At 38.9% G+C, this 25,476-nt stretch overlaps 1 protein-coding gene across 2 annotated transcripts; it reads right to left on the bottom strand.

Moving 5' to 3' along the window:
* Positions 1-1,075: 1,075 nt before the first annotated feature.
* sertad4 (SERTA domain containing 4) lies at positions 1,076-21,597 on the bottom strand. Of its 2 annotated transcripts, none has more exons than XM_059354110.1 (4): positions 21,018-21,597; positions 5,209-5,381; positions 4,479-4,561; positions 1,076-3,484 (listed from the first exon to the last, which is right to left on the bottom strand). In XM_059354110.1, exons 2-4 carry the CDS (start codon positions 5,360-5,362, stop codon positions 2,609-2,611), a joined length of 1,113 nt encoding a protein of 370 aa, XP_059210093.1. In that variant the 5' UTR covers positions 5,363-5,381; positions 21,018-21,597; the 3' UTR covers positions 1,076-2,608. The 2 variants fall into 2 exon arrangements, with proteins under 2 accessions (XP_059210093.1, XP_059210092.1); XM_059354109.1 differs by having other exon boundaries at positions 4,479-4,597; positions 21,018-21,596.
* Between the last annotated feature and the right edge of the window lie 3,879 nt (positions 21,598-25,476).

The following is a 25,476-nucleotide window of genomic DNA, read 5'->3' as shown; positions in this document are numbered from 1 at the left end:
TAATAACAGACAATGCAGTTACATGTTCTCGTCTCAAACAAATACTGCTTTGTCAACGTTTTTCATCTTTAAAAAATACCACCGATAATCACTGGGTTTTATCATTTAGGGTTTAGAGAAATTAAATGAAATAGGCTGGTACTCGACTTGTCTAGTTGTAGATGTGTCACCAATGCCAAAACAGTCTTAGCGATGCAAACTGTTATTTTGTACATCCAAAAAAAAAGAAAAAACAAAAAGATATAAAACAAATGGCAAGGCAGGAACAATTCCACCTCACAAGCCAACTGAGATCTTTCAATTCTTGTACCTTAAGGTACATCACAAAAAAGAAACACTACTGAATCATATAATCTTTACATTTTTAAACAACTTTGGTTTGGGTTTGTCATCAGTGTGAGGACTCTAATCTTCAGAGGCACCAAACGAGACACACCAACAAACAAGAAACCATTGATCATGCCATCATAAAACAACGGACTGGTTTTGAATTGGATCTGTCCTTGATTGGTTTGTTTTAGTCAAGAAGAAAATGTATGGTCTGTCAGCTCCTGCAAGGTGTCGTATACATGTCAACAAGTCCTCCATGACCGGATAGGTTATTTATTTTACCGAGCCATCCATCCTGATCTCCTCCCTACTTTGTCGCTCTTTATCATAAATTGAAGCGGGGCACAGTTCATTCCTATGAAAGTTCCTAAGCGTTGCCAAAAATGTTTTTGTCTTCTGGAGATTTTTTGCACTGTGAGGCCTGTAAAGCGAGAGCAATACATATTAAAAGAAAAAAAGAGAGACTAGAGACTTCCACCATTCTTCCAATTCAGCCCTCCGCTAACTTGAATGGGGACACAATCATTAAATCGTACAGCTCTTCTATTATTGGACTGAATGGATCAAATTCTGAAAGTAAAACAAGTCATTTTGCAAGGACAGTCTTTTATATGTATGCTTAGAAACATGTATCTCCATTTTACTTATTTATTTTATACCTTACTAGGTCAACAACCATGACTTCATTCTTTCATGCAGAGAGAAAATACCTTTTTTTGTTAGATTAGATCAAAATAGATTAGATTAGATCAAAATAACTCTCATGCCTGTAAAGTAAATATAAAGCTACCTGGTTTGCTTAGCTTGGCATAAAGGCTGAAAACAAGTAGAAACTCCATCCAAAGCTCACTGATAAACACATTTCATCATGTTATTTTAATCCGTACAACACCAAAAGTGTAAAAATGACACATTTTGATGTTACAGAGGATTATGTGCTGGACTGTTCCTTGGCCGGGTACACAAACTACCTGTTTGTTAAGTAGAGACACCTAACACAACAGTACAACCAGAGAGATATGTGATAATTAGTGAGCTTTGGAGGTGTCAACTTCCATACTGATGTTCTGGTGAACTATTCCTTTCACTTCCAAATAGAGCTGATTGATAAGTTTAACCTGCCTTGTTATTTTTGCTACACTTATAAATCTGTAATTTGATTTTCTAACAGTGCAGACAGACTTCAACTCTCTTCTTGGTAAAACCTCATCAATGGACAGACCAACCAAACCATAACAAGCCTTTTCTGATGAATCTAACTAATGTAGAGGATGTTCTGAACACAATTAGCTTTCCAAAACTTTAGCAACTGTTCTTGAAAGTTGGCTTTAAGTTTGTGCATTGTCAAGACAGGTAGTGCTAGAAAACATGCAGTTTGAAGTAAAACAAACAGAACACATTTTGGGGTGTGAAATTGAGTTTGTTTTGAACTTTCATAGATATTTGAAAAAAGTCCCTGCATTTAACTACATGCCTGCGTCCTGTTTTAGTCAAACGCAGTCACTTGGAATGCAAGATACTTAGAAACAAGAACAATTACATTAACACACAATATACATGTATCTATAAAAACACTAAGGCACTTGAACTTGTGATTTAACATTTCCAATGTTTATGATTGTTGTCTCTTAAAATAATTTGAAGAACACACGTGGTGCCGCACACTGCAGCACAGTCGCTCGCCATTGCCTGAGACAGCGTCAAAATCAACACATAATTATGCGTAACCCATGTTTTTAAAATCAAGTTTTTAAAATGCTACATCATATCTTGCAAACACACGCACATACACGCACAGAAGCACACACTCCCAAATGCACAACCCTTCCTTTCATAGGCTTGTTTAGGGTCCTGAAACGAGACCGGTGCACCAATATAAAGCCCCACTTGAGACCTTTTACTTTTGTGCTGTGGGGCTTGAAAATGGTCTTGGAGACCCTTCACTTCACATTTGGGATTTATGATCCCACCGCATGTGACCTTAGCCTACATAATTGTTGAGAAAATGTTGCAGTGCCAACAGTGGCCAAGAACTGACTTGAACTGTGTATTTTTTTCATTAGACCTTGACACTAGCTGTAGAGTTGTATGGAGTTTGTCTTTGTGCGATTCCGGAGTATATATGACCATTAAAATAAAGCTGACTTGGCATTACTATAGTGTACTGTATGTAGTTCACACTGCTATGAGGAGAAATAATCTTCAACTGATGACAGTTGTCGTCATCATTACATTTTCATTCTAACAAACTTAGAATTTAATTTCTCAGAAAGCACAATCATTGTCTATGAGCCCTGCGGTGCCAAAAGCTGACCTTGTGGATCCTTTCAGTTGCAGCAGAGTCCCACTGACAAGGTCTCACAACCTGCCCCTCTTCCTCCTCCTCCTCCTCTTCCTCCTCCTGCTCTCCCTCCTCCTCCTCTTCTACTCTATCTGTCATGCAGCTGTCCTCCTCTGTCCTTGTGTGTGCGTGACCCAGCAAGGTCCTAGTCCTACTTTTCTGGCTTGACTTGTCCTTAATGGAAGGCCCAGCTTCTCTTCTATCATCCTCTTCTTCCTCCTCCTCCTCTTCCCTGTCTTCTTCCTCTTCATTTTCCTCCTCCTCCTCAACATCTTCATCCTCATCATCATGTTCTTCCACGGCCACTGACAGCCCTAACTTGCTATGGCTAGCTAGCTGAAAAAACGAGGAGGAGTGTGGTGTAGACGGGCAGGTTGAGAGTGCTGCATCGTACATGGAGAACGGGAGGTGGAGGTAGTGTCCTGCAGCGGCCGCCGCCGCATAGATGCAGCAGCATGTCTGAGCACAGTCAGGGCCCCGGAGTTCTCCCTGTCCGCCACGTACCATTCGAAATCGCTTGCGGAAGGGCGGTCCGGCTTGGGGTGCTAAGCAGATCCTGGTGGGAACTGCTCCGTGGAGTGCCTGGTGGGCGGGGTTAGTGCTGGGTGCGGGGACGCAGGGGCCGGTGGTAAATGCTGGGTTGGGGGGGAAGCACCAGTCGGTGCTCTGGAGCAGAATCTCAGCTCGCAGGCGCCGAAGGAGGTTGTTCACGAGGACAGAGCGTCGGAGGAAGGCCTCAGGGTCATCAATGAAGCGCATCTTCTCCAGGGAGAGGCGCAGCACATGGGCACGCTCCTCCAAGACTGGTGCAACCTGAAGGACATTGTCCCATTAGATTCACTTGGAAGCAATCACATCTGGCTGTAGACGTTTTGAATGTAACAGAATGTCTTATCAATCAATCTTATCAAATGTATAACTCTGAATTTTGTTCTTTGTTTTTCTATTAAATTGTTTTAGGTTTGTTTTATGTCTGCAACAAGGTTATTTGTGCTGCAGCCTTTTTTGCCATGACACTCTTGAATAAGAAATGTATATTTTGAATAGGTCTCTTACTCCTGGTTACACAAAGCTGAAGTAAAAATAAAATTAAAATAAATTAGATCAATGCAACAGTTAAAAAAAGCAAGCGATCCAGATTAAATTAGATTGCATTACCCAAAAAGTATGAATCATTTGTGAAGGTTTTTCTTTTTCTTTTTCAACTATAATGCTTCAGCTTTAATCCTAAAGGGGCTGTACTCAACATTCAGAAATTAATAGAGCATTTAACAACTATTTACTATGTAAACATCTGAGCCTGTCTGTTCTTTATTGACAGCAAACAACAACGAATTGTTGTGCTAATCGGTCTGGCGTATAACCAATCCCTATTTACTACAGTGCACTATATTTAATGACTACTAATTAATTTTATTTAGCTGCCTTAGCCACTATATAGTGCCCTTAAAAAGTCATGCAAAACTACATCTGTCAGTGGTGACGCAGACTTATGATGATTTATCAGTTTCTGTAAAAAAGGACTATAGAGTAGACTTTGTCATCACACCATATCAAAAAGGAAAAATTGGTTGAATAGTGATTTTGGACACAGAAATAGTCTTTTTTAATTTGCATGACCACACTTGACAACTACATAAACAACTTATAGAGATCATTACCTATAATTAAACCATAAAAGGACTTTTTTGGTAACCTTGTAGTATGGTCTTTTACCTTAAAGAGTTCAGAGTATGGCACTGAAATGAGATCACTTATGACACACTGTTTACTCTGAATGTGAGAATGTAAGTATGTTAATATTTACAGTCTGGCAGTACGTCCTGAAGCTGAATGGAGGCTCATCATCATCATCAACAAACTTCCTCTTGAAGTATGCAATCCTTGAAACTGAAACATGATCAGGAACTCGCCTGCAGGGGGGTTCTGCAGACAGAGCACACCATAATGTACGTGAAAATCACATCATTTGTCAAAAAATGCTGTAAAAACAACATTAATACAGAACTGAGATTCACATCAGCCATAACACATTCATGATGCATTAACAAAAAATTGAATAAAAAAGCAGAAGACCTTTAAGTTAGGGATATATTTCTGAAGTTTGAGTCTAATCATTTTCAAATCAGCTTTAAACAGCGGCAGGCTATTCTGGAAGAGCAGGTTTCTATGGTAATGGTAACTCATCAACACTGGAATGACTGCTTAACCGGCAATGTAATTAAATTAATCCTTAAATTACACTGACTATGTAATGAAAGGAAGTGCACCGACTGTTGACCTGCTAACATGTTAATTAGTTGATTGCTCCACATCATTAGCATCAGCTGCAACCTTAATGCAGTCATGCTGCACTCCGAGCTTACATTTCTACTCATGTAGGTAATACTGATGGATGAGTGGTTGCACAACTATCAGATGTGGTACAAAATCCTTGATAAATCTTATCGAATGACTTTGTGGAGCAGCATCAGATTAAATCCAACTCGCATTAATGACTGAATGAATAAAGAGAAATCTCTGCTCTGTGTCTGTACCTTGTGTAAACTGCTCTTCAGAGCTGCATGGCGGGGCGGGGTTCGACAGGCAGGTCTTCGTGCAACGCTCCGACTCCCATATGGGCTGGTATGTGGAGAGCGGAGGGTCTCCTTCTGGGTCCAGGAAAGGGTTCATGGACAAAACTAGGGTCATCTCTCTCTCTGATTGAGGTCTGGAAAAAACAAAACAGAAAACAGTACAATTAATCAAACAAGAGAGCTAATGAATAGGGGTGAAAAAAGAAATTTGTTGATGGAAACACAACTAGTATACAGTATATCAATTATTTGGAAATAAATAAATATATTTGCTGTAATCACCAAGTCTGCTACTACATGATTTCTGATTTGATTCAATACAGGAGCCTGTGATTGACATGAGTTGATATTATACCTCATTTAACACAATCAGTTACTTTTATATCAACTCTCAAAAAGCAACTAAAATATGATATGACAATTTTATAACAGAGCTCTTTTAAACCTTTAAATGAAAAAGAAATATAGTCTTTTTTGAAAAAACTGAAGTGGGAATTTCAAAGTAAAGGCATACCTTAAAGATGATATGCATTGATAATTTTACTTTGTATCAATGATGTTTGACAGTTGATCATTGTTACATCCCCACTAGTCAACCCCTGAAAAAAATACTGCATGACTGTAAGAGGCCACTTTGACATGAAGGCGTTTAAGAACGGAGTTGACATTCGTTTATTCAATGCATCGCTTTCTATTCTGTAAAACAATTCTAATATTAGTTATCTCCGTGCCAGTTAGCAAACCATTCTTGCACATTAACATGCCATCTCAATAAATCTAAAAAGCATTCTGCATATGCTTCCCTAATGATGTGGTAAATGTTAACAAGATGTTTGTCTATGATACTGGCAGATACGTTGGTGTTGCGTGGAGGAGTTACCAGCTTCTGTGCAAGCTGCATGACAAATCTGAACGACAATAATGGTGAGCACAAAAAATTGGCAGATGGCTCTCAACTCTGTGATATGCGTGGTACTGTTACAAGTGGGACACAGATGGAGAGATGACACCCACTTGCACCATGAATTCCTTATTGATTAGCTGGTAGGAAAGTTAGCGAGATGTTTGACACGCGCTTGTTCGCTGAAATGGATCCCACACATCAAATCGCACTGGGAAGCTGTGTCAACACAAGGAAATCTATAAAGCAAAGGAGTAGGTCCAGTGCAGAAGGCAAACATCTTGAGAAAAGGTACCAAACAGAGTGCAGTTTTCAGATGATAGAAATAATAATATGGAGCCGTAACACCTTGTGTTTTAAATTAAAGTGATGCAGATAAGAAGAAACATGAGAAGGGCACATTACTGCAGCACTAGCCAGCCAACTGAGCTTTTTCAAACTGAAAACAGAGCCCTACTGTGAAGACACAGAGGGGCCTGAGAGCTAAAGTCTGTCGTGATTCTTTGAATGCGAGAGAGAAACTCTATCGTCCTTTTGATCACAGTGAATGGCTGTCATTTGGTTCGCTGTTGATTCCTCCCCTTCATGCAGAATGCAAAGCCAGCTGTTTGAGGCATCAGCGGTCGGACCTCCTTGTCACCGCCTTTCCTCCTCAGAGCTCCTCCTGCCCCTCCTCTACCTGCCCACAGGAACAGATATCATCGCCCACAACCCAGCTTGACAGACCAAACTGAGGCGACGCCATCTCAGCCTCACCCGTTGGGTAGCTGATTAAAATGTCCGCTTCAATAAGCTCCCCGCTTTGCCTGGATGAACAGTTTTATTTCAGTGTGCTGCTTTTCTAGTGTTTGCTTTTAACTGACTAATCAGACACACCTAAAGCCACTGAAACATCACCTCAGACAGTGCTGCTCCTACCACCCTATCTCGCCAGCCCCAGGGAGTAATGGATTACATTGAAAAACATTACATTGTATATTTTTTTAAGGGTTCAGCGAGCATGCTTTAATATTAACTCCAGCAGTGCAGTACAATGCCTGTATCATTGCAAATGCTGCACCAATCTATCCGTCAATTTTATGCTTCATCTTATCCTTACTCACACACGAGACCTCCCCTGTGAATTGCCCCTTTATTGTGGGGTTGTTTGCACATCCTTGTGTCTGTTGGGTCCAATAGATGGTAAGTTTAACCAAGACAAACTGCCCAAGGGACAGACAAGAGGTGCTTTAAGAAGTAAGTTAAACAAAAACATGTGCTATCTTTGTATGTGTGATGCTTTGCAGATATATTTATATATAACATTATAATTGCAAATTTCCTTGCATGCACAGTTATTCAGACAGCGGGTTATGAAGATGCAGATGTTCACATTTGCGTTACTCGTGCAAGTTGTCCAGGTGAAAACAACACAGCTATTTCTTCATGTCATTAACTCTTTCTGAAATAACAACTATTGGTGCTTTGTACCTGTTGTGAAGTTCTACATATGTTGAAAAAAACAAACATAGTCCTACAGTATCTGGGTTCTTAATATCACCTGGAGGTGCACACAGCTTGGTGAGTTTCATTGCTGCTGCTGCTACTGCACTGCAAATGATTTGGTTCTTACCAAGATAAAAACAAACAAACATAGATTTAGAAGTGTTAGATATTTTATCTTGTTTTAAGAGTTAATTTCTTTTTTTTTAAGTGTTCAACATGCTAATTACTAGACTTAACAATCTTAATTCAAGAAATCTTGTCAAGTGAAATTATCTGTCCATGCAGCAAGTTAATTTCCCTCACATTTAGTGTTTTTATCTTGTTTTTAGACACACCTTTTTTGCAGTGTGCAGCTGTTTGAACCCAAAATAACAGCAGCTCTCCATGCTGTCATGTGACTCTCATCTCTTATTGAGATTTTATATTTATATTTAAATATAAATTCTAATACTTATTGTCATTAAGAATGCAGGATATTGGAATTTTTGCCGATATCCGACATGACAATATCTTACAACTCATTTTGGCTGATTACCAATAACAATATCCCCTCCTAATTACAGGGATCATCAGTCTCTTCTGATACCAATAACATGCCGATAACATTGTGCAACTGTCACAAATTCCCAGAAATATGGACACAGAATTGGGTCATTTGGTGATGCCCAGTCTAAAGCTTTGTTAGTGACTCAATGAGGCACAGCTATGATTTGAACTAAATGCTGACATCAGCATGTTAACATGCTTACAATGTCAATGATACCATGTTGAAATTTCTCAGGCATGTGGGAAGCTGGTGAGGGATCACATTTTTAACGCTGCAACAGACTTCTACTGGTTGGTGGGTGGCCTGGGCAGAGTGATGGGTAAAAAGGAAGGAGCTGGTGGTTCCATGTGCAACAGAGTACACTTTACAAACCTGATTCCAAAGTGTGTAAAATGTATATAAAAAAAGATTACATCAATATCTCCAACCTAAACGTCAGGATAGACCATTCGTCAATACCACCCACAATGACACGTATAAGCGTTTCGCGACTCACAGTACCACAGCGTTATAAAAAAAGCACACACGTTATAACACATACAGGAACAGTTGACAGTTGTAAAAAGGCTGCAGTTTCAGTGAATTTAGGCTACAAAACCACTGACCTAGGTTCAGGGCAAAAAAACGTCCTGGTAAGGCGTTATAAAAGACAGTTTAAAAATTAAATAAATGTACGTAAATGCTGGAAGTGAATTACTTACAAGTGTGAAGTGAGCCACGAAAGTTATGTAAAATAAGTTAGTTACGTAAAAAAACTTTTTTTTTTTTTTCACAATTTCACAATCCACTAACATATTCTCATGTTAATGTATATGGAAGAGCTGGAGGGAGAGAATCCAGCTGAAAGACATGAGGTTTTCATCTCTCTGACCATTGGAGCCTGCACCTCAGCTATTACAGTTTTGGCCATAATCCATTGTGTTACATTATGGATTACTCACATTTTATAATGCGTTGTCAGAGTCAAACCATACTTATGTGAGCTGGATTCCACTGCTGAGGCCTCCCCCACCGAGGACCACCGACTAGGGCCAATTATGTCACTGTTATTGAGCGCCAGTGCCATGGTTAATTAGCAGCTTTAGCCCTTCTCATTTCCCCCCTGAGCTGCTTTCTTACCCTTAGCTATTTTCCTCTCCATCACCTCCCCTCACTGCTGCTGTTGCAACGTTTGCTTGGGCACAAAGAAACAAGCATGCCATCACTCCCTCTGCCCTCTTTAGGGACCTCCATCTCAACAACACCCCCCCCCCCCCCCGCTCCCCGCTCCCTCCCTCCCTCCTTTACTGCCTCTTACATCCCAGCCTCGATCTCTCTCTCCCTCTCTCTTTCTCACTGACATCCTTTCAACAGCGGTCACAGTCGACAGCTCTCTGAACCAGGGGCGTGAAAGAAAAAAACAATGAGAATACCGACAGAGCAGCTTCCCTACATGTACAGCAATACTTCTTGTTCTTCAAAGACAAGCAGGAGGAGGAGGAGGAGGAGGAGTGTGAACAAGTGTGTGTGTGCGTCTGTGAAAAAGGAAGGGAGAAATGGAGGGTTGAGAAATAAAAACAAGGAACGAGGAGAGAAAAATCTCCTGGGGGAATATCATACCTCTCTTTCTCCCTTTCTCTTTTCCTGTCTGCATCTCGCAGGAATGTGATTGAGAGCGAGTGTAGGCTGCGTGTGTGTGATTGTGTTTGACAGAGTGTGTATTTGAGGGAGAAAAAAGAGAACCTGTGAGTGTGCATGTGTTAAGCGTGTGTGTTAGACACCGCTTCACCTCTGTTCACTCTCCTCTGGCGTCCTCCCTCTCTCACAGCTTCCCTTCCTCTGTCTGACTCTCTATCTCGCCTTCTCTTTCATTACACCCTTTGATGATGAGAAGTTAATTGCGGTGCCAGGGCACGAGACAAACCGTGGGAGGGAGACACAGAGTGATGGAGAATGGGAAGAGGTGGAGATAGAGGGAGGGCTGAGGGATGGATGGATGGAATGAGTCAAGGAAGGAAAGATAAATGCCTTAGGAGCCTTGTCATGAGTGGAGACAGATCGCCCGCAGGGATGATTTCTGCTGCTGTGATTGACTCACTCCCTCCAGCGCTGAGATAAACACGCGCACACACATTCAGACACGCACAGCTTGTAGTGTCCTGAAATATTTTAGCAGGAAAGTCAACTAAGGCTACAACAGTCATCTGAGGTGCCCCAGCACCACACTACTACTGTCAGATTCTGTATTTTCACACATGCAGTAGGTGTACATTTATATTCGTCAAGGTAGGTTATTTTTGACAGCCATACAACTAGAATGGCACTCGGATTCTTCAGACTTAAGTCGTAAGAATAAGCCACTAAGAATATGTGTTGTTTTTTAATGCTCAGAGCGACTAAACAACAGGTTGATGGATATTTCCAGTATTTTGTTGACGACAAAGAGCAAAGGAAATAGACCAGGTGAGCAATTAAATGTAACAAAACTTCCGCCTACTTTCAAGATGTTTTCAGAGTGGTGGTATATTCTATTTACAAAAAGTGCATCATCCACATCTGCCCAACTCCATCGTCTTTAAAGAGGAAATCTAAAAGGTGTGACCTCACTGGATGATGGGATCTGTTGCAAAACTCAGAATAGAAACAAGCTCTGAGCCACAACTTTGGACATAGACTAACTCATAAAGAACTCTATTTCAGTTTTTCTGTACTAGATGAAAATTGACATTGGTAGAGGTCAGAAATCAGCCACAGACAGTGTTTTCAACCAAATCGTGGAGCTAATGTTAGCTTAATTTAGTAGCTACAGCTGATAAGATCTGTCAACAGATGACAGTTGTCATTTCAACCTGCAAAATCTAGGTCACCACCTAGAGCGGAAAAGCCTTTTGTCTACTTCTGTTTGAAATGAGGGACCTAGTGATTCAAATATTAATGAGAATTTTGTTGTTGAATCTGTCACCGTTATCAAACTGTGCTGTGGAGTGCGAAAACTGAAAGCCTGACAGGTGACACTAAATGAACCCACTTTATGGTCTACAATGGGATTAAAACGCAATTTATATTTTTTATATTTGTATCTTTTTTTCACTGCTCTATGGTGGACCAACTATGTAAAAGTGACACTGTTTCTAAATTTCCTTAAACCTGATTTGGCATTTGTGAACTATTATTGCTTGCCACTTATCGGCCGCCATATACACTGACACCAATAAAGTATTGTTATGTCGCATATATCATATCATATATAGTGTGCTCTGCAACACTGTTTATTTTGTTGAGAAAAAATATGACTAAATACATTAAATCTCCTTAAAGTGAGAAGATGGCAAGATGGCACCAATGTGTGGCTCTATCAATGTGCAATATTTTTGCGAAAAAACAAATAAAATAAAATTTAAAAAATCACACAAAACTACTTGGTTATGTTTAGGCAACAGAATGACTTGGCTAGGTTTAGGAAACCATTGAGGTTTTCCCTGTTTGTTTGACCCATCAATCAAAAAACCAAACAAGGATATTTATCAGGGCTAAGAGTAAAAAAATAACAAAATTACTTTCTCTGCGATACATACATGAAATAAATCGGGCTGTGAACTTTTACAAAGCAAAGACATTTTCATTTTATTCTCATACCTCTCCTGACTGCATGTCTTAGATTGGACTGACATACTTTTTTCCATAATTTTGAGCCCAAATTACCTCACAATATCCACAGCAGATTTTATGATGAAAGTGGTGCTGTTCTGGTTGCACCACATATTTATGTAACAGTATCAAGGTGGGTAAAATATGTCCCTTTGCTCTGCAAACCACCACCTGTGTTAAAAATCTATTATCTAAAAATAATGTGCGGTTATATAGGGGAGCTTTTAGTTTATTTGCTCATTATCTTGATTCCGTCAGTTGTGGCTTTTTAGTGTTTAAAGGTTCCAATTACTTGCCCTCGCCCTACGTTTAATAAAAAACATTCAAAGAAAAGCTGATACTTCAGCCAAAAGTGGGGGGAAGATTTTATTTGTTCAATGATTCTGGGAGAGTATGAAACATGCCTCTAATAAACTTGGTGCTCTCTCGCTTTTCTCTGCGGCCTCAAAAATGCTAATCGATCCAGCATGTGTTTGACAGAGTGTGTGCTGTATCCCTCTGTGTGTGTGTGTGTGTGTGTGTGTGTGTTTTAAGTGTTTACTCCCTGTTCTTTTGGCCAGGTTTTTACTAAGTGTTTCCGAGCCTTAGGGGAACAGATAGCAGTGAAAGAGTTCATGTCTGTGGTTTTCACATCAAAATAGGACCCAGACCGCCTGAGAGGGTCTTCACAGCTCACACAAGCATGCAATGTGTCACGACTTAACAACTGCACAGCATCAGCCAGATAAATTGTGGAACAGGGAATTCTGCAGAGGACATGAGCGTGTTGGTAAGATTTTGCTCTGCCATATTGCATTACCACAAATGACATGAGAGCACACCCAGTGCATCAGGAACAAAAATGAAATAAAGACTAACATGGTGCATACCCACAATGAATATGTATTTATGTTAACAGTCCAAGAACTTTGCTGTTGAGGCAACAACTATTGTATTATTAAACTCAATATGGCTTAACATATTTAATCAATTATGTGTCTCTGAGCAAAAAAGTTTTATTACTTTTTCTTGCAGTAAAATTAGCATTAGAATATGTGCTCGTCATCTGGTTTACACTAGGACATTTTTAAATGACTGGACTGCAATTTCCTCACTTTTGTTGAGCCAATCCATTCTTTTCCACTTTGCTCATTTTTCCCAAAATGCACATATCTAACAATCCTCTGCCTGATTCTCTATCCTAACGCACAAGAAACAGCTTGTGATGATTAAAGGTAGACATACATATGGATAATGTAATATACAGTAGGGGTTTAACGACGCATATCGCTGTCTTTAATATACGCTTTTATTTTGATAATCTCCCAGTTTTGTTTTCACAAGAGATGTTTTGTTATGAGTAAATGAGCACACAGGCAGAACCTATCATTCATCTATGTTCATAATTGATCATCACAGGCTCTTTAAGTTAACCCATAAAAAACATTTGCACTTAAATGCAATGTGGCACTTTATAGTGAACAGAAGGTCTATTTGTATTGTTTTTATTTAAATATCTGGAAGAGCTCAGAAATAAAATGTTTAAATCATATCTTAGTAGTTTTTGTGTAAAATGGGCATACGATATCGTCTATCTATCGATGGGTGCTGAATCGAACCAAATCGAAGTCGTACAGCAACAGACTGATTTTGACTTATATCGTATCGTTGTCCAATTAATCAATCTAATATCATGATGAAACCCGAGAATTACACCCATGCAGAGGGATTAACAGTGATTTCATGTGATTAATTATCACGTCCTAATAAAACAAATACAGTATTTTCTATTTAAGAGACCAAATAAAAATGAGCAGCTCCGACTTGGAATGCGACTCACTGAACAAAGGAACCCACATCACCAATGTAAGCAATCTTTGCAGAAAATCAGATGGTTTCTCAGCTCATTTGAACTTCTGAAGAGGTTCTGTCATCCTATAGGAAACCTTATATGTGACTTGGTGACAATGTCAAGACACTTCAATACCTCGAGATGTATAAAGCTCTGGGGAGGGCGTTGACAGTAACCATGTGCATATGTACAAAGTGAGACAAATCCTTTTTCTAAGTCACTCTTGACAATGTCAGCTCTTGAAACTGTCAGCCCCTGTGTGTCAGTACTCATCCCTGTACAGATACAGACAGGTGTGTGTGTGTGTGTGTGTGTGTGTGTGTGTGTCGTTTGTGTGGTGGACCAAATCTAAGCAATACATCTCCACAGTGAGAAGATAAGTGGGCGCAGCCCTGAAAGAGCTGCCTGTGGTTGCCTTGACAGAAGCTTCAACAGCGAGCTTCCTCGGAGCTCTGTGATCTCACGGCAGGCACTTTGAATCCGGCTGGAAGAGAGAAAACTTGAGTACCGGCAGTGCCTTCCCTGCTTCCTTGCATTTCTTTTTTAGCTTGATGCCTGCTGCCTTTGCTCACACTGAGGCTGAACGGCGATGATGTGATTTGACAGGGACGGAGCCACTGAAAGCTGTCACATGTGGAGTACCTGTTGTATTTTTATAGTGCTTCCTGGTCACCTGCATCACTTTTATGCTTATCGCCTTTTAAATACTCCCTTCTGTCTTTCACCCCATCTACCACCAGTGACTGAATTCAATATTTAGGGTAAAGTGAGGTGTAATTGCATAAGATTCAACTAACAATTATTATCATTATTAATTAAATTGATGAGTATTTTTCAACCATTTTTGCAAGAAAAAATAACATTTCATTAGCAATCTTTCAAGTAATACTGGTTGTTTAAGTGTCTGTTATCAAAAGAGCACAGCTGCTAGCTGACAGTGATTTGGTACTTACTAAAATTAAACTAAAAACTAAAACTAAATAATACCTGATGAATTATCCGCTGATAATTTGGAGCAAAAACAGGTGCACCATCTACTAGGACTGTGCATGAGGACAACAGTATTCGTTCAACGTATAGAGCATTCACATTTGTTTTTTTAGATTTCTAATAAAGTCAATATCTTACTATGATGTGCTACTATGACAAGAGGTTCATGCCAGCCACCTAGCTAATGCATACGGAAGTAAAATAAAAAACAACAACATTGCACATATTGCAACTTATTTTTAGTATAACTATTCTGACAACAGATAACACCACTGGGCTTCCCCTCGATTGAATTCTCCTAATAATGTTAGCTACAGTAACTGTGTGAGTTCTCTACTCATCTAATGGTAAGTTAGCTAGTAAGCAAGGCAACAATAGCTAGCTAACGCTACTTGTGGCTATTTCATTAGACTGGCCGTGAACGTTGAACTTGACTGAAAGTAATATGAAATATAATATAAGTTTCCTCTGCAGCCTATGTCTCTGGCTTCTTCAACTTGTCTTGGCTTCTTCTTCGTTAAAGGTAAAAACTTTATGAGTCAAGCTTTAAATTTGATGCCGTGTTGGTTCAGAAATCACATCATTTATTTTATCACCTTTATAAATAAAGGCCAGTCATCAATTGTGATTAAACTACATGAACTTGTCTATGAAGTAATTTCTGACAGTCATGTCAGAGCAGCAATGGTGGTTGTTTAATATCAAAGAAAACAGGCACTCTCTGATAATTTAATGCCAGTACTCAAATAACTTAACCATCTACACACTTGGATACTGTAGGTGGAAGTATGCACCTTTAGTTTGTCAAAAAACATATTTACAGTATACATCAATGTCTGATTTGATTTGAATTCTTTGACAAAAGGCTAAAGTATATTTGTAATTTTTTTATTTTATATAATTTACTAGAATACATTAAAGAAGATTTGAAGTTTTATATCTGTTAACAATAATGATGTCAGTTAGATCTGTTTTTTGTTCACTACAGGTGTGCATTAACTACTCGTTAGGAACTTCTCTTAAAAATGCAAGACCTATATTTCGAGAAACGGCCATGAGAAGCATGCAATTATCAGATTTTGGTTAAAAAAAAAGAAAAGAAAAGGAAAAAAAATCATATTGTGCATCCTCAGTATGTATCCTTAAGGCTTACAACTTAGTAACTGTTTCCTATGTTATAAAATATTTGCAAAGCCTATTTTAAAATCTGCATAATTAACTTCGACTCTCTGTCTTCTCTTCCACTGCTACCTGTAGTGATGCTTTGCAGTGAAAAACTGCAAATATTCATTAATGCCCACAGTTGGCAGTAATGTGTACGACACCAACACTCCCACGCTTGCAGCATGCATGTACAGTATGTCCTTATGCAAATACTACTGGCATTGCTGCAGGTTATTATCGTTGTTCATAAGGCTCATATCAAGGTAGTTTAATCATAAAAAATACAGTTAAAAGCATTTATATTCTACTTGTAATCCAAATCATATTACCATAAACCTAATCATATTAAGCTGGACACAATACAGCTTTAAAGAGAAATCTGTAGGTAAAATACCAATCTGAAAGCAATGGCAAATAAAGTGGATGACAGAACATCATACGATGTTGATCACCGTACTGTAACTGAGAACTCAGAGCCAAGATGCAGCCCACTTCTTGTCAATATGGAGAAGCTACATCCCATCAATATGCCTGGTGGCGTGGGGGTGGAGAGTGTGCAAGTGCTGGCATAAGAGGGTGAAGCACGCAGCGAGCGAGAACAGATAGAGAATAGATAATAGGTGTCATGACATGGAGTTCTCCCTCAGAGTAGCAACAAGGCACTGTACGCCATGAATCAAAATTGAGACACTCAAATAGCAAGCAATTAGTCCCCTGCTAGTAGAGTGGACCACAGTTACATGGAAACATTTGGAACAGCCACGCTGGGAAAATGAGACAGAAGAGCCTAAAGACGCTTTGCAGAGGCATGCACAGAAAAATCAATCAATTCAAAAAGACAAAAATCTTTTCTGAAAGCCTTGATGCACTGACAGTCTTTTTGACAACGACTGGATCAATCACTAACAATCACTAGAGTTCGCCTCCTTTATCTGTTGTTAGCCCCTGACATACAATAGGAAATTGTGTTGGATTGGAGACACTAAAAAAATGTAAACAGCCTGGCTCCCAACACATATTCAGTGTGGGAAAACAGAGACTGAAGCAGCTTCAATGGGACGTCAACAAAGCTGCAGTCTGAGGCTGGTTCAGTAAATGCCACACTTTCCTCCTCGTGCACATGATGGCCATGCACATTTGCAAAACCCATTTCAGGCTTGACAAAGAGCCACTTCACTTTTTTCTACCTCTGTTAATATGTGCGTGTATTTGAGCCAAGAACAATAAGGATGGTACAATAACAACACTTGTGCCACAATTCAAGGTTTTCATAATGAAAGCCACTCCAAAATCCAACTTGATTGTAATAAGAAGTAGGTGGTGTTACAATACTTTGGCTAACACTTACTGACTCACATAGACTTTTAGAAGTGGTCACCAGGTTGGCAACAAGGAATCAGCTTTTGCTTGCCAAAATCGTAAATATAAGTTAAATTTGGAGTAATTAAGGTACTATGCAGTTATATCTCAGCTAAATAATCTTTTATCACTTCATATTAGGCTTGGGCCAATGGTCGATTGAATTGACAATCAATGATGTTTTGAACCATCTGTTAATGCCTTTCTAGCTGTTGATGCTTTGAGGATTTAATTTTTTGATGTACATATACCCCTTTTTCAACCGAGGCAGTTTGAGGGCCGGTTTGGACCCGGTGCCTAATCTTGATCCAGTTTCTCGCGTTTTGACAGCCAAAGAACTGGCTCTTGGCCAGGAAACTGGTTCCAGAGTGGCACCAACTCGTTGTTGGTCTCAAACCACAAACTAATTATGTCCAAGGCTGGGTTCAGGATTATCGTGTCCAATGAGACCAATTAAAATGTGCATTATTCATTTTATTTTTTTGTTTAACTGCCATGTGATTAATACCAGGTAGTCTGTGCTAGGTAGCTAGTTAACTAGCTTACAACAAAGGCGAACATTAACATCTTACATTCCATGTTAACAAGAACGTAACCGCCGTCCTTAGCAATCAAAATACAGAACATTAAAAAAAATTATTAAAGTAGGGTTCGGTCATTGTGTGCAAAACTCCATCGTCCCTTTGTTACCTAACGTTAACCAAGTAGTTTTGGTGCCTAAACCTAAACTAGTTCTGTGTGACAGTGTTACCAACATGTTTAAAGCAGCGACTACAGCAGCGTAGAAAGAACAAATCTTCATTTTGGAAATAAATTATACCAACTTGTTCATGAAATACGTTGAATCCTCATATATACTATGTGATAATAAAGTTAATCAATGAAAGCATGTACGAAGCTGGTACTTAGAAGCATATTATATCTTATTATACCTTAATTAAAGCCCTTTGAGGCAAATCTGTGATTTGTGATTTTGGGCTATATAAATAAAATTGACTTGACTTGACTTAATTCAAACCCGATTTTTCAATTTAGCTTGGGAATACTGTATGTGAATCTCAATTTGCTAATGAGACTGATAATTAATTTCAACACACGTGCAGAAATTAAACAAATGTATTGTATGTAAATATTTCAGGCTTTACCGAAATAAATAATCTAAAGGTTTTCCGAGGACACCCTGGACTAAAATAACAGCCAACCAAGAGGCATCCTCATCTGCCCTTCCACTCTCATCCTTTCTTATGTTGGTATTTTCTTTTGGTTGCATCTTAGATTGTGTTTGTGCCAGCTTGCAGCCTGTCAGGAGTCATCAGAGCAGCTTGCAGTTGGTGGAGGGCCGTCTTGGCCGCGGTGGCGTGACTAAGCTGGGCTCAGGGCCCCCCGGGGTTTTTCGCCCAGCGCTCTCCTTGCTGAGTGGTGACACATGTGTTGTGGCAGGGCAGCTGTACGGGGCTGCATTATGGACAATCTGGGGACGGCTTGTTGTGGCTGTGAGGGTTAACGGGCAGGGGTCTGTGGGTACGTCACTGCCAGAGGTGGATGCCGCACATTAAAAGCAGACAAGGGCATGTTTTTTATCCGAGAGTATAAAAGTGGGGGACGTTTTTAAAGCTAATGAAAGGGGTCTGAAATCAGTCGCAAATGTTTCCACTTATGACAAGTGACAAACTCTTGCAATGTGAAGCAACGTTTATACATGTTGCATTAATTCAGTCCCGTCTAAATACATTTATGTTCTTGTGCAGGTCTAAATTCATGGCAGACACACAGAGTAAAGGATTCTTCCTGAAAACAGGAATTTAAGGAGTACGATCGTAGGTTGTAAATGCAGTTTTGCCGGAGGTGAAGTCATAAGGTTTCAGCTATAAATAAATGTCATGTCACACCTTCCTCTATTTTTTGTACTTGTGCGAAAACAAATGCATGTTCTCCTTTCCTCTCAAGTTGTCCACCTTAGTTGTGTGTCTCTCTGGAGCACAAAGGCGTATTCATGATGGGGAAGCAGTGCCTGAGGGGAAAAAAGAAGTCTGAGGCTACACCCTGCAGTCAGTCTCACACACACACACACACACACACACACACACTAAAGCAGTTCAACTTGTCTTGGCTGAGACCTTTTACACAAAACAGAGCAGAGAAAGAGAGGGACAAAGAGAATGAGATGTGAAGCCCGCCTATTTCTTGCCAACTATCATCATCAATGACATACCGTTAGCATTTTTGTCTTTCAGTGGTAATCTCAACTTCCCGTTGCACTGTTATGCATATTATCCACTTCACCTGTTTTTTCAGCAAATTACAAACCATTACTGGCTTGTATACGATCTACACACTTCAAGTGCTGTTAATTTTATGCTTGGCACCACGTCTGCTGAAAGGTAGCCTTTAAAAATGCATTGAAGCTCCTTCAGCGTACACTACATGTCTGCTAAGAGCCATGTTTTGAAATGCTGCTCCAGATGTGAGTCTCTGCGCCCCGCTGAGAGAGATGAATGGCTAGGGGGCTGCAGGCTACCTACAGGTTCACATCCTTAATGAGCAGAAGAGTCTGCTGAGAGCAAGATATGATTGATAGCGCCGCGACAGAACTGGAAGAAGGGAATCGCAGCGAGGGCTTTTGATAAAGACGACGTGGTGGAGGGCTTTGGCAGGCACCAAAGAGAAGGAATCTGGCATCGGATTTGCCCAAGCTAGATGCCAGGGACTCGTTCACCATGATGCAAAACCGGAGCACTTCCTCTTGTTACAGCCCCTTTTCTCTGGTCTGTTAGTTTAATCTGAACTGGATGTTCCTCCCTGTTGCGTGCCTCTCTATATTCCACATAACACACTTTTCCCTCCAAGGGAAACAAATAGCTAAGGTGGAATTCCTGGCAAGTGACTCCGGATGTTGTTGGCAGTGAGTGGAGGTGAAGCGCATCCAACCCTGTTACCAACCCGCTGCACTCGAAGCCTTTCTTTCACCAAAACGGCAGATAAAGAAAGGCAGAGGGGAGATGGGGTATAGTTATAACTGACTTGGTATGTTTGATTCTTTTAATCCTCTGAGGGGCTAACAGGGTGTTAATGGTCCACTCCGACTTAGTCGCTGCTCGTGACACTAAGTCTAAGACAGCACAGAAATGACATCAAGGAGAGAATTACAACAGAAGCTCAGATTTCAGCTAAATCGTCTAACCCCGCTTCCTTTCAGAAGGCAGCAGTAATAACAGGCAACCGCCACTTCAGGATTTGCAGCCAAGAGCAGTCCCCACAAAATAATGAAGTGAGGCTGGATGGGTGCCAGGAGGGTGGCTGGTTATGTCAGCCTGCATAATATGTTAGACCAGGGTCTCTGTCATGTCATACAAGTGAGCTATTGACAGTCTTGATTCTCATTAATCCTGCAGCTCCACATCCAGTCAGTCTACTACAGGTCCATCAAAAATGAGTGAAAATTAAGTAAATTAAACACTTTGCACTGACTACATAAATAGCATGAACACATTTTTTAATTTTAGGTAGGGTTTGTTGTTTGCTTGTCTGTTTGTTGTCAGTGTTTTTCAATAGGTAAACACTAAAAAAATGGTATGGAATTAATTTGAGAAAAAAAAAACCTTAACTTAGATATAAGTTATTGTTTAGTTAGTGTTACCTCACTGGATGCTATGGATGTTAACAAGGTGCAAAAAAATGTAGTTAAAGTCCAATTGGGATGCTGTAATGTTTGCTAATTCTAACGTTGTGGAGACAAAGACAAACATTCCTGCGATAAACAACCTATGTGACAGAGCGTTTAACTTATGGTGGCAAACAAATATCACATAGCCTACTTTTTCTTTTCAGCACTAAATATTTTGACAGCTAAAATCATTTCTTCTTACCTGTCTTGAATTGTTTTGACGTCGTCCTCGGCTCCACACTTGCTTTGTGATAGAGGCTGGAATCCAAGGTGCGCTGATGAAAAATGAAAAAGTCCTACTGAATAAATACTACCGTATCCTCTGCTGGCAGCGCGTTGTTCTAAATTTAGCCTCCGAGCAGACACGCCAACCACACTGGTGGTTTAAATACCACTTATGTAATTACTAGTTAATTAGCTACTTGTCTAAATACTTGTCATTAAGCGCGCGCGTTTCTCTCACTATACCCGCGCGAAACATCCCCACGCGCTTTTCCTGCAGACAGCTGTTGTTTTTCTTTTTTCCTCAATGAAATAATAACAATAATAAAGAAGAAGAAGGTGGGCTTGTGTTGTGTCGATGCTGTGGTAGTCCATTCAGGGTGGTTTTCCCGTTCAGAAGGATCCGAGCAGCTCACGTCGTTGCGGCTGTGTGGGTCGACAGTTCACATGAATATGTGGCGGAGAAAACAACACCAGCGTCGCAGCTCCATCCCTTCCAGTCAACTACTGCTGAGCAGTTCAGGGACAGCTCGGAATTCCCCCCACTCTCCTGGGGCCGGATTCACAAAGCATTCTTAAGAAAAAAAAATGCTTCTTAAGTGCCACTTTTTTCTTAACTTGCTCTTAAGACAAAGTTTAAGAAGATTTTGTATTCATGAAGAAATTCTTATTTTTTCTTTATTTTTTTCTCAACTTTCTTTTAATTTTTTTTTCCTAAGATAGAACTTGAGAACAAATGAGATTCTTGAAAACAAAGTTCTTAGATTTCTTTTTATATTTTGTCACAACTTTAAGAGAAGCCCTCACCAGTCTTGATTGGTCTTGATATGTATTTACTTGGAAAAAATAGGCATGACATTCATTTGATTTCTTTAATATTTAGTTTAGCTCTAGACAATGTGTTAACAAATTGAAGTTGGTCAGAGTAGTTTTTTTGTGAATGTATCACATGAAGCTTATTTTGGCAGTTGACATATAATTGACATGTCCTTTCAGTCTGTGTGACATGTAGCCCTGTTCCTAGATTACACTACAATGTGCTCTTAGTTAATCATGGAGGCAGTTGTTGTATTTGATAGCCTGTAACTTAAATAATCACTAGGAATCATGCGAGTGATCTTAAGTTAAACATCTAAGAACGTCCTAAGTGAGAAAACAAAGAAGTTCCTAAGACATACGATAATTCTTAAGAAAAATATGGTGAATAGCATTTAAGAACATTCTTAGGGAACATCTTTTTTTATTTTTCTTAAGAATTGTCTTAAGTTTTATCCTAAGAACACCTTTGTGTATCCGGCCCCTGGTTCTCAAGTGAATTGTCAGTGACCTATTGTAGCAGATTTAGATTTTTTTATTTTTTAGGGTGGTATCTAATGATCATTATCTGTGTGTAATTAACATTTTATTGTTTTTTGTATGTGTTTTTTGCATTAACTTTGTCACATTGGTAATTACTAATATAATAATACAAGGTTGCCCATGAAGTTGGAATAATTTTTCCGACACAGTCCTCTGTGGATTCTGGTTTCATTTTCATTGTAATTTGTTTAGAAGAGATTGATTAATACAGTTTTAAGAAGAAACACACTTTATCTGTCAAGAATAAATCGCATTGTCACAATAATTTCATGGAAAGACGTAAAAAAAAAAAAAATATTACAACTTTTGTAATAATGTTAAAAAAATAAACACATATGCCTACATTAGTGTTAGAATGTAACTAAGTACATTTACTCAAGTACTGTACTGTACTTTTTTCTTTTTTACAATTCTGAGGTACTCATACTTTACTTGAGTATTTCCACATTTGTAACTTTATACTTTTACGCCACTACATTTTAGGGGCAAATATTGTACTTTTTACTCCACTTTATTTACCTGCCATCTTTAGTTATTTTTAGGTCAAGATTTAACATAAAATAATGTAATTAATTTCAAATGATTACATATGTTTATAACTTGACCCTCATAACAGTATATTAAGTAGTTAAAATTAGCACTACCTGGACAACAGTAAAATGCTAGTTAAAGATAAATATAAATGCATAAAAAATAATAATGTATTTGGAATATAGTATATATAACTATCTGAATGGGGCCATACTTTTGATACTTTTAGTAAATTTTGATGCTGGTCCTTTTGTACTTTTACTTGAGTAAGTTTTGAATAAAGGACCTTCACTTGTAGTAAAGTAACCCATAATTTTATTTAAGGCGAATCTTCGACACATACAGAAGGTGCAAATGGACTGTGTATGAATTTTATACATGCTATGCACTCTATATCAAGATCCATCCACATCTGCAATTTACGTTGAGTAGTCTTCCCACTTAGTCATATATTTTTCAGTCCTTTCATTACAATTGAAAGACATATGTTCCTATGATGCCACCTTTGCCTAATGTTATAAGATATTACATTAGCAGTAAATCAAATTTTAAAAAGCTGGAATAAGGACATTTTTGATTGACATATTATTTAAACAATTGACTGTTAATTTTAAAGGTCAGAAGGCTAAAACATAACGTCACAATGAAAGTTAACAACATGCTCCCTACTTTCATAAAAATTATTGACCAATTGGAAAAGAACAACATTAGGGCTGCAACTATAACATCATTTTAAACAATGGCATTATTTGCCTCGTTTTCTAGAATAATCAGTTAAATTATTCATAATTTGGTCTCTAAGATATCAGAATGTCTAGTCCAATACCCCAAAATAGTCCAAGAAAGGTGGTAATTTCTTATATATATAAACCTGGAACCATCAAATGTTTGTTTGAAAAAACAATTAACCTAAGTGATTATCAAAACAATTTTCTCTCTATCAACTAAATTATAGATAGGTTGACTACTCATAGCTCAAATCAAAATTGACTCCTTGATCACTTTAGTTCTGATTTAGGCCCACTTACTGTTACTCAGCCATCAACATAGCCATACATACATACATACGTACAGTTGCTTAGCAATCTTTTCATTTACAATACCAAATGCAATTATACCAATTTGCTTGGGCCTGTGCACGGAATATGTAATTGTCATTATTCTGACAGCCCTTGAAGGCAACCTAACACTTTTTTTTTAGATGGGTTGTGTGTTGGAGATCTGCTCTGCAGGGATGTGACCGACAAAGAGAGGGGAGGGAGCAAGCCCCTCTCATCTGTCATGCATTTCCCCTTTGATTCAGCAGCAGCCACTGAATCTTATTTTCCAGCATTTCTCCCCCCTGGGCGCTTTGTTCTGTGTTCAGCTGTGGAATGTGCTGGAGAACACAGTTAATTGTGAAAAAAACAACAACAAAAAAACGTCTATCTCTGATCTTGTTTTTTCTCTCTTTACCTTTGTTTTCCAATAGCTAAAACTACCACTGAAAGATTCAGGTTTGTGCCAACATCACACAAAGCAGGGGCGGCAATTCAGTCAGACCTACATCACAGCAAAGTCTCTGCACAGTGGAACAAAAACCTCTGGCATGATGAAAGATATTATCTGTCTGTGTGAAAATGCTGCTCACTAAATGATCAGCTCAGAGGAAACACTGCTTCTAAGTGCTCCCTATTAACACGACTTTTGATTTCTTTTCTTTTTTTTTTTTTTACGAAAACAAACAAGATCTAAACTTAAATAAGGAATGATGGATATAATAAATACCCACCTGATGGCATACATGTCTTTGTATTGTCAGTTTCTGTACCTATGCATGAAAATCCAGGAGAAACAAAGAGCTCATATCTTTCTCTCTTAAATATGTTTTTTTTCTATTCTTTTACCAGTTAAGAAAGCTACTTCTACCCACAATGCAAAATTGTTTATAAATGGTTCTAGTCAGCCACTCCCCATAAAAGCTGAAGGCTTTCAAACAAGAATAATTCAAAGTTTATGAAATTATTGAAGGTCACATTTGCCAAGCACTGCGAAATAAGCAGCCAAATGCAATACTTGCTCCACCTGTTGGTTGTTTTGTGGCAAACATTTTATAGACTTTAATAACTGTATCAGGAAAGAGCTGAACATCTAATTTAAAATAGGCCAAAAGTCTGAAACCTTACAGAGTGAAAGGGTTCAACACTGTGTACAAAGTGGATGTTTTAGGGTAAATGATGTTAACACACAAACCGAGTTGTGATGAGATGTGGCAGAACAAATTGTACCCACACAAGTGTTTTTTTCTTTTTCTTTAAAACAATAATATCACATATAAATTCTCTCTATCGTAAATCAATTTGTAAGACATTTTTACAAATCAAACTCAGCCTGAAGTACAGAAGAAAAAGTACATTTACAAGTACATTAAGACACTGTGACACAAGTTTGCTGAGTGAAAAACAGTAAGGCACCAATGCCCTCTGTGGCATAGGTAGTGTCCAAACTAAAAGAAAAGAAAATAATTAAAATTCTTAAGACACATTTAAAAAAATGTGTCAAGAAAATGA

This window comes from Centropristis striata, chromosome 16, assembly GCF_030273125.1.
Source record: "Centropristis striata isolate RG_2023a ecotype Rhode Island chromosome 16, C.striata_1.0, whole genome shotgun sequence".
Taxonomy (NCBI): Eukaryota; Metazoa; Chordata; class Actinopteri; order Perciformes; family Serranidae; genus Centropristis; species Centropristis striata.
This window is presented reverse-complemented; position numbering and strand designations above follow the sequence as displayed.